General features: G+C 53.5%; 1 protein-coding gene across 2 annotated transcripts in view; it reads right to left on the bottom strand.

The window, feature by feature from the left end:
* Positions 1 to 481: 481 nt before the first annotated feature.
* ZER1 (zyg-11 related cell cycle regulator) overlaps positions 482 to 10,107 on the bottom strand; it is a 29,305-nt gene continuing 19,679 nt past the window's right edge. The window contains exons 9-16 of one of the 2 annotated variants that reach the window (XM_059072572.2): positions 8,473 to 8,688; positions 7,490 to 7,531; positions 7,227 to 7,346; positions 6,425 to 6,540; positions 5,891 to 6,079; positions 4,595 to 4,692; positions 2,916 to 3,018; positions 482 to 766 (exon numbers count right to left, since the gene is read on the bottom strand). In XM_059072572.2, the coding sequence (XP_058928555.1) occupies positions 709 to 766; positions 2,916 to 3,018; positions 4,595 to 4,692; positions 5,891 to 6,079; positions 6,425 to 6,540; positions 7,227 to 7,346; positions 7,490 to 7,531; positions 8,473 to 8,688 (942 nt within the window). In that variant the 3' untranslated portion in view covers positions 482 to 708. The remainder of the gene's footprint in view (positions 767 to 2,915; positions 3,019 to 4,594; positions 4,693 to 5,890; positions 6,080 to 6,424; positions 6,541 to 7,226; positions 7,347 to 7,489; positions 7,532 to 8,472; positions 8,689 to 10,107) is intronic. The other variant, XM_059072574.2, reaches the window with a different exon arrangement.

Below are 10,107 nucleotides of genomic sequence, written 5' to 3'. Positions count from 1 at the left end.
GGCCTGGCCAGAGGGCAGCAGAGCCACCGTGAGCTCCACTCCTCGAGGGCCCTCTGGGGCTGGGAGTGCCTGGACCTAGGCAGGTACGGCTTACTTGCTCGCCCCAGAGGCCCACAGCCGGGAGCACCAAAGCATCTGGGAGACCCAGTGGGGTTAGCTGTGATCTCCAAACCCCGTCAGCTGCACCCAGGAACCTAGAGGGCCTTCTCAGGCTTTGGTGGGTGGGTTAGGGTGCTGGAGTGGGCTATCAGAAGCCCATTGCCTCTCCGAACAGGAAGGGAGGCCAAGGTCAGAGATTACAGGGTGAGGGCTGGACACTCACAATGTTAGAGGCATTTAGGCTGGCAGGGGTAGGAGTGAGTGTGGCAGCGATGAAGGCTTTGAGTTGGGGCTTGAGAATGGCCAAGGAAGCTGCGAGGACTCAGGGAGTGTTTCTTTTGTTTTTGTACAGAAATCATACACACAAAACTTCACACTTCCTAACCAAAAAAAAATAATATATATATATTATATATATATATATATATATATAATATATATATATATCTCACGAATGTTAAGGAAAAGCGTCGGTTGTGCAAAAGTCCCCCTGTGTCCCTTCATCCAGTGGGAGGCTCCCCGGGTGGGGATCTGCCAGCCGGGCTGCCTGAGAGCGCTTCCTCCCGGCCTCGTGGTCCAGAGCAGTGGCGGCCGTGGGGGCAGAGGCCTCTATCTGGACGTGTCCATGTTCTCCTCTTTAAAGTTACTGCAGTGCTCAATCACCTTGCTGGAGACAATGGGAGAAAGAGGATTGGAGGGTGGGCTTGGGTTGGGGTGGGCCCAGCCCCTCCCAGCTGATCAGGCTGCTGGATTTGTTAGCCGGTGTTAACCATGGCGCTGACGCTGAACGAGATGAAGTGTACAAAATGGCGGGCAGAGTGGCCAGCATGTGCGGGGTACCCAGGAAATGGTACCTTGTGGCCACGAACACCACCAGCCCCGCGTGCTCCCCTCCTGCTTCCCCAGGCCCCCTTTCCCCCCTCTCAGGGCCTGGGCAACTGTGGTTTGGGGCGTCCCTGAATCAGCTCAGGCCTAGCCTCCAGAACCTTCTGGTCTTTTTTGCAGCACCATCTTCCTTCTTCACCTTTTCCCTGTACACCCAGGCCTTTTTCTTCCCCAAAGTCTACCGGTGGTCCCCAAACTGGCTGCGCATCAGATTCACCCGGAGATCCTGATCCAGCGGCAGGTCCGGGTAGGGCTAGGGCAGCTGTGCTTGCACAAGTACGAGGGCCCGACACCCTGCAGTGGCCAAGTCCCCGTGCGGCGTTTGGGAATCACCTCTCGTGCTCAGATCTCGAGTCCGTCTCCCACTCTAGGCTGGCCCTTGGGAACTGCCGTCAGGTGTCACCCTGAACCCTGCACGTTCACACTAAGCCTCTGGGTTTGTGGCGGGTGTGTGTGTGTGTGTGTGTGTGTGTGTGTGTGTTTACTGCAGCCTCCATGTGCTAAAGAGGTGCCTCAATGCCTTTTAGGGAGTAAGGGATGCCTGGGGCGGGGCAGGACTGGTGAACAGGTAGAGGGATTTCTCCTAAGCACCCTGCCATCAGGCTGGCCAGCTTGGGTACACATCTCAGGTCTTACAGAGATGTTCAAAGTGACTGGGGTAGGTTATGGGTCAGTCTTACCCAGTGCTTCTCAAATCTCCTGGGAGCCCTGTTGACAATGCACATTCCCAGGCCCACCGGAAAAGAAAATCTAGGGTGGGGCCGAACGTTTTTTAACAATCTTTTTAGGTGATTCTTTAGGGAGATTAAGTTGGAGAACCACTCATTTTACCATTCTCAAACTTGGACCAATCTGTCAATTAAATGTTTAAGCAGTGGGCTTCCCTGGTGGCGCAGTGGTTAAGAATCCTCCTGCCAATGCAGGGGACACGGGTTCAAGCCCTGGTCCGGGAAGATCCCACATGCTGCAGAGCAACTAAGCCCATGCGCCACCACTACTGAGCCTGCGCTCTAGAGCCCACGAGCCACAATTACTGAGCCCATGAGCCACAATTACTGAGCCCACGTGCCACAACTTGAAGCCCGCACGCCTAGAGCCCGTGCTCTGCAACAAGAGAAGCCACCGCAATGAGAGGCCTGTGCACGGCAACAAAGACCCAACATAGCCAAAAATAAATAAATTAAAAACAAAAATAACATTTAAGCGGTGCCTTTTGCCGACAATAACTGCAGAAACAGCCAGTGAGTAGTTGTCTGGGGAGCCTCTGCGCTCCAGGCCCCTCCCGCACGATACTCTTTATTCTGCGCCGTGTTTAGAACTGGGGTAAACTTAACTCTGTTCTCTTCTAGAATGCATCCTGGAAAAAGCAAGGTCGTTACTGCTGATGGCGACACGTAGCATCTCTGAGGGTCTCTCTTGTGCACTGATGGGTGTGAGATCCTGGTAGATGATATTTTAGACCCGGTAGTGAAAACCACACAGTAGGGGAAGGCCTTGATGGCCCTGCCGTGTCCGGGACCTTCGCATTCAGAAACTCATATGCATTCTGCCTGATCCCTAGAATGTATTTTACCATACTGTGTCCTCTCTCTAGTTGGAATGGCTTTGGCCAAAAATAATGACAAGTTCTGACCTGACTTGCTAATGCCCAGGGATGAGAGGATGGGATTTTCTGGGAATAAAAGAAAATAAAGCTTACAAATGAGGGCCATGATGCTCCGTTCAGAGCTTGGTCATCCAGTTTCCGGCCACACTGTGGCCAAAATGACACTCGGGGAGGCCCCAGCTGGACGTCAGTGTGCTGTCCACCTCCACACCCAGCTCCGAGTTGCCCCTGGGAATTCCGGCCATTGCTAACCGTGAGAAGGCCTGGCTGTGTCCCTCGCTCCCCCAAGTCTAGGCTCCAAGCAGAAACACTGCCAGTCTCTCACCGGGCCATTTCCTTGGTCTCCTGCCGCGCCGTTGCCATCTTGATCATGTCCCTCAGGAGGGGCATCCCGCCTTCTCTGATCAGCAGGGGGCAGTACTTGTCCGCTGTGGATAGGGCCAGACAGCAGGTGATCAGGGCGGGGTTTCTATCAGCCTGTTGCCCAGAAACCCGCCCCTGCTGCAAGAACTGCCCTCCCAGGAGGCGGGATGAAGAGTCGGCCCTGAGCCACGTTTGCCCCGCCCTGGGGCCCAAGTTCCTGAGGCCACCTGGGGGAAGCCAGGGGTGAGCCCCTTGGAAAAGGCTCTTCCCTTCTTTGCCTCACAGTGGCATTTCCCGCCCCCTCCACCCAAATGTCACCCAAACCAGAACCTTCTACTCCCTGAGAAGTTTTTGTAAAGATAGAGCTTCCTGAGCACTGCCCTTGGGTATCCTGATTCAACAGATCCAGGAACCTGTTTATTTGTACTTTTAACAAAATATGTCCAGCCAGGATGGAACCACCAGGCCTACCTATTGGGTGGCTTCATGGTTCACTCCAACAAAGAACATTCTAGGGCTCGGTATCCAGGGCTATACACTCCACGGAGAACACGGGCATTTCAATGGCCCTCCAGCAGCTCTATGTCGTAGGAGCTATTTTTATCATCTCCATTTAATGATGAAAGAGCTGAGCTTCAGAGAGATGAAGTAATCCACTCAAAGTCACTCTAGAGGCTTGTCTGAGGGAGTCCGGGCTCAGGGCTCTTCCTCTGTGCTACACTGCCTCTTTGAGGTAAGATGCTACTTTTTAGTAAGACTAGCCTCAAGGAATAATAAAAAATTGGCAAATGCTTACTGAACAGCTGGGATGTGCCAAAGCACTCTTCCAGACACTTTACATGTCTTATTTCACAGCAATCCTATGCAGAAAGTACTATTACTATCCCATTTTAAAGATGAGGCAAATGAGGCACGGAGAGGTTGAGAAAACTGCTCAAAGTGACACAGGCAGTCTTCCCCCAGGGCCTGCACTCTTATTCACTCTGCCAGTAGCAGGACTGAGCAGAATCCAGGCACCAGGGCTCAGCACTTTCTGCTGGTTCTCTTTTCACATCAATCTTATCCCCATTTTACAGAGGAGAAAACTGAGGCCCAGAGAGGTTAAATAACCTGCATGAGATCACATAAGCAGTAAAGGAGAGAACTAGGGGTCAAACCTGGTCTGCAATCAAAGTCTCTTGGTGCTGCACCCTCTTTTTCCTCCCCTCCAAAGCCACTGAGCAGAGTTCAGGCTCTTCTAAGAGAGGGTGGGAGTCTCTCTGAGGAAATGAGTGAGACTTCTCTCCTGTTCTTTCGGACGTCTGTCTTCTCAGGGGTTAGTTCTTGGTTTGGGTTGGTCTTACCCTGCCTTACAGAAGGCATGGAGATTTTTGACTATTCACTTGTATGGAAGCAGGAAACGTTAAGAAAGCTGTCTGGGATCTCTGGGCGGGCCGGCTCATCTGCCAGGCCTGCTTCTGCCGATGAGGCAGGGGCCAGCCATTATGCTGGGCGTCCCACCAATGCCAGAAAGCGGAGGGCTGGGTGCTGAGACGCAGACACTGACACCAGCTCTCATAGTACTTCCACCTGGATTATCACCTCCCTGAGGGCAAGTCTGCTTTCAGCCGATGAGTGAACAAAGGGTTAGGAGGTACTCACGGTAGACAGACACCAGGTTGTACAGGGCCCAGGTGGCCCAGTGCTGGCTGACAGGTGAGATGCCCTGGGGAAGGAGGCGAAGAATTGGCTCAAATGACCTATAGGAAGAAAAATCAAGGTCACTTTTTTTTTTTTTTTTTTTTTTTTTTGCCACTCCGTGCGGCTTGAGGGATCTCGGTTTCCTGACCAGGGACTGAAGCCAGGACATGGCAGTGAGAGCCTGGAATCCTAACCACTAGGCCACCAGGGAACTCCCTCAAGGTCACTTTTGATGGTGGGCATTGTTGGGGGAGAGGCGTTGTCTCTTGTTGGGGGTTTGTCCTCACTGAAGGGTCCCGTGGACAAATGATGAGCAGGCCAGTAGGATGGAGGGGGCGGGGGGGGCACCCGGCCCTTCAGGCTCCACAAAGAGAGCGCCCTGGTGAGAGAGGTCATGAGCATGAGGGAGGTAGGAGGAACACAGATCAGATGGTGCAGAAACTGGGGACCATGGCAGGGAGGAGAGCCCCAGCCTGGGAGGTGGGGGACGAAGGACCCTGGGAAGCAGAAGAGATTGACTGCACTTCCCAGAATGGCCTTCTACTACGCGTCATCTGGAGTCATGGTCCAAAAGCCTGAAAAATGCATGTGCAACCTCCACCCCCTCCCCGGGCCAGTGATTCCACTTCAGCCCTCCTCTGAAATGACAGTAATTGGAGTGTCGGCAAAGCCACGAGCATGAGCCTGTTCCTCTCAACGTGGGTTTTCAACTTCAATGTCCATCAATACAAGATGGCCCAGGTGCACACAGAAAGTGACTCAGTCATAAAACGATGAGGGAGACCCATAGCTGCGGCTGGAAATTCACTCACGAGATAGTAAGACTTGGTGCCAGCTGGACTGGAGGTAATTAAATCTGAGCATAGAAAACTGCTGGAAAGGGAGATGACAGAATGTTGGGGGGGGGGGATGCTCTTTTAGGGAATGAATGGTTTCCGTTTTGTTTCCTGTTGCGTGTCTGTATTTTTTCTCTCTCTCTCTCTCTCTTTTTTTTTTCACAACTGGACAGGTATCAAATGTTTGCAAACGACAGGCTTTGGGTACACACAGGTGTCGACGTGAGGAAACAGGCACCAAACTGCAGAGGCGAGATATGCACGTTTACATGCTGTGCTCTACGTGGACTACACCTCGGTTAGTAACACCTGACACAGGACTAGGAGAAGGGCAAGTAGCCCTCACCGGACCTTTTTGGGAAGGAGCATCCTGTCCTAGCACTCACCCCACATCCATGTCCCACCCCTCCCCACTGCACACCTGTAATTGATATTTCTCCGTGAGTTGATGTCCCAGCTCTGGATGGCAGCCCACATGCGCTCCTCCACCTCCTCCCGCTGGGGTTCACAGATGCCCCAGGCCTCAGGGCCGTCAAACATGATGTGGGAGAGGACGCCACAGGCATTGTAGGAAACTTCAATCCCATCGGCCTTGCTCTCCAGCAGGTTGCTGCCAAGAAGAGAGAGAAACGGAGTCCTGATCCCCAAGGCCCTCTTCAGATACCAGATGCTGGGCCCCAACTAAAAGACCAGATGCCAGAGGTGCTCTTGATTTCTTTATCACTTATCATACGTACCCAGATGACTTCTGAGGGGGATATAAGGTCACTTGGTAAGATATAGCTACAACAGGACCATTTATGGAGGGTTGAAAGAATAAGAGACTGCATCATAGAGTGAAGGTGGCATTCCTAACAGAAATCTAGGCTGACAGCAGTTGCTGCAACTGAGCACGGACTAGAGCTCTGAGCATCCTGGCAGCCAAGGCAAAAAGGGAAAGAAGAGAAGTACCAACCTGAAGACGCTGATGAATTGGGAAGTCATTAGCTGGGGCCGTAGCTCCTTCACCTCTGCCACATTCCCCAAGAGTCCTAGCATATTCCGATGCAGCTCCTGCTTCTCTGGGAACTCCTGGCAAAGTGAGAGCCATTGGGGGTCATATCAATGAGTACTTAATTAGGGTCTGATATTGGTAACCTAGAAGCTTTATGAGCATCTGTCTGGCCATTTCAACTAGACAAAGCGGCGGTGGGGGGTGCAATCTGCTGCTCTCCTACCTTCCGGTACACCTAGGACAGTGCTGGGTACACACTGCCAGGGATTAAAGTGGTAGAGCTCCCTGCCACAAAATCAAAGGCTGAGTGGAGACCTGACCTATAAAATTATGAATGGGACAAACACGAGTCTTTTACCAAAGCTCAAAATATTAGTCTAAGGGAATCCTCTTGGAAACTAGAGCAAGACAATCAAGAATGAGTTTTAGGATGAACAGACCATCCTACTGGACAGCATTCTGTCTGGCTGATATCTCAGTGGACCCCAGCCAGACCTGGAGAGTCTGAGAAATCATGCTGAGAAGGACGGGGCTGAGCTCTCCCTTGGAGGGAGGGCTCTAAGAGAGGGCCCAGCCAGGCCGTCTGGGGCAGGGAAGACCTCTGGAGCTCCTTCCTGTTAGCAGCAAATCCTAGGCTGGCGGGCCTGTGAGTTGAATTCCACTGTCCTTCCATGGGAACCATGGGGAGAGGGGTTGCTGGGGGACCTGGGGACAGAAGAGCGGCCAAGTGGGGGGTCAGGGAGGCTTCTGGAGAGGGCGCTACCTTCAGGCAGTCCAGGAAGAGCTTCATGCCGTTGAAGTTAAGGAACATCTCGCAGTTGTCGGGAGTCTCGTCCGTGATGTTCCACAGGGCGCTCCAGGAGAACTCCATCACCTGATCACACTGAAGCGGGGAGAGGGCTCAGCAGGCTCCTGGCACCCGGTGACAGGGTCCCCTCACACAATGTGGACACCCCCCCCAGGGGCAAGCCAGTCCCTTCTCAGGCTAGGGGAGGGGCAGGGTGGCTCCATGAAGACTCAACTTACTATCTTGTCCAGCAGCTTCTTCTGAATCAGCTTCAGCATGGTCTGTGGGCAGAGAAGAGAACTTGCCGGGGGCGCCAGGGCTTCAAGAGCTACCATGTCCCCCAAGAACCAAGATGGAGGGAAGAGTCAGCAATTCTATTCCTGTTAGTACATCATCCTGACGAGACCAAATATGCCTCTCTATCTGGGAGGCTGTTGGGAGAAGTTGCCACCCACGGGCCTGATACTTGGCATCAGGACGCCTGGGTGCTAGTCCTGGCTCGACCCTGACCCCACGTGGCTGTGGGCACGGCCCTCCTGCTCTGTGGGTTTCAGCCTCCCCAGCGATAAAGGAAAGGAGGAGACTGGATGTGCCTTCGTTTCTTCAGCAAATATTTATTAACTCCCCACTGTGCACCAGGCCCTATGCTAGGAAGTGCTGGGAACGGGATGATGGAAGGAACAGCATGGAGTCTCTCCCTACGGGGCTCACACCCAGTGGGGAGGCTGATGTTAAACACATAGGCCCTCAGATATTTATTTAATCCCAGTTGGGAAGACATAAGAGGGGCACCTGGTCTGAGGAGGCAGGAGTGACTTGTACAGTGGGACCCAACAGGAGAGTGGAGGGGCTGGGAGAGGATGACAGAGTGTTCTCTAGGTGGAGAAAAAAAAAAAAAAATCTATGGGTCATCAGCAACTCTTTCACCATTAGGAAATTCTTCCTTTGGAAGTAGTTTTTTTTTTTTTTTTTTTTTTTGGCCGTTCCACGCGGCACATGGGGATCTTAGTTCCCCGGACCAGGGATCGAACCCGCAGCCCCTGCATTGGAAGCTCAGAGTCTTAACCACTGGACCGCCAGGGAAGTCCCAGGAAATTCTTCCTTTGGTCTGGCCTAACTCCTGCCTTTTGGCAGTGGGGCTGTGGAAGAGAGGGGGAGGGAGGGAGGGAGAGGCAGCCCCCACCGCGCGCGCACGCTCGCACGCACGCACGCTCGCACGCACCACAACAAAGCCCATCTTGCCCACGGCCTCCTTGTGGTCGTTGTCCACCTGGCAGACCAGGGCGTTGCACAGGTGCACGGCGATGCGCTGGATCGACTCGTCCTGCCGTGTGGGGTTGAGGATGCTGAGCAGGAGCTCGTTGACTCGGCGGTACTGGAACTCCAGCTCCTCGGGGATGCTAAAGTTGCAGAGGGTCAGGCAGCAGTTCCGCTGGACCTGGGCGGGGCCAGGAGACAAGCGGAGCACAGTCAGGGTCAGACTTGGGAGCTGGGCTTGAGGGGCCCTCTAGAGGTGTGCGATCATCCAGAGCTGTGGTGGTCCGCAAAGGCTGTCCGGAAGAGGAGACTACGAGACTTTTTTTTTTTTTTTTTTTTTTAATATTTTTTTAAAAACGTGAACTGTCGGGCTTCCCTGGTGGCGCAGTGGTTGAGAGTCCGCCTGCCGATGCAGGGGACACGGGTTCGTGCCCTGGTCTGGGAAGATCCCACATGCCGCGGAGCGGCTGGGCCCGTGAGCCATGGCCGCTGAGCCTGCGCGTCCGGAGCCTGCGCTCCGCAACGGGAGAGGCCACAACAGTGAGAGGCCCGCGTACCGCAAAACAAAACAAAACAAACAAAAAAAGTTTGATGCGGGACTTCCCTGGTGGCGCAGTGGTTAAGGATCTGCCTGCCAATGTAGGGGACACAGGTTCGAGCCCTGGTCTGGGAAGATCCCACATGCCGCGGAGCAACTAAGCCCGTGCGCCATGACTACTGAGCCTGTGGTCTAGAGCCTGCGAGCCACAACTACTGAGCCTGTGCTCTGGAGCCTGCAAGCCACAACTGCTGAGCCCACGTGCCACAACTACTGAAGCCCGCACACCTAGAGCCCGTGTTCCGCAGCAAGAGAAGCCACCGCAATAAGAAGCCCCCGCTCGCCGCAACTAGAGAAAGCCCGCGCACAGAAACGAAGACCCAATGCAACCAAAAATATTAAAAGGAAAAAAAAGTTTGATGCACAACCTTCTAGATTTTTCTACCATGGAAATACAAATGTATGCCTGGGGGTGGGGAGAGGCGAAAGAAGGTTTTATCCATATTGGTCCAGAACTTCTCTTCACCTATCAACATGCAGGGCCATCCATCTTTCCACGTTGGGATGTACAGATTTACCATCATATCCCATGATGTGGGCAGATCTTACGTTAATCTTTCAGGTCCAGGCCCCTATTGCTAAAACATTTTGGTTGCCTCTGACTTCTTATTTAATCAAAAAGGGCGGATGTACATGTATCTTTTTCCTCTAAGAACATTTCTAACTGTGGAATTTACGCCAAACGATAAATGCATTCACGGTTTTGGCAGCTTCTGCAAGTTGCCCTGTGAAGAGGTTGCTCAGGCCACACCCCACCAGTGGAAAGTGCGAGTGTGTCCTTCCCCTGACCTTTGTCAACGGACATCATCAGTCTCTCGAGTCAAAAAGTGATCTTCTTGGGCTTCCCTGGTGGCGCAGTGGTTGAGCGTCCGCCTGCCGATGCAGGGGATGCGGGTTCGTGCCCCGGTCCGGGAAGATCCCACATGCCGCGGAGCGGCTGGGCCCGTGAGCCATGGCCGCTGCGCCTGCGCGTCCGGAGCCTGCGCTCCGCAACGGGAGAGG

This window comes from Kogia breviceps, chromosome 8 (genome assembly GCF_026419965.1).
Source record: "Kogia breviceps isolate mKogBre1 chromosome 8, mKogBre1 haplotype 1, whole genome shotgun sequence".
Taxonomy (NCBI): domain Eukaryota; kingdom Metazoa; phylum Chordata; class Mammalia; order Artiodactyla; family Physeteridae; genus Kogia; species Kogia breviceps.
The sequence above is the reverse complement of the archived record's forward strand: the minus strand, read 5'-3'. Positions and strand labels throughout refer to the sequence as shown.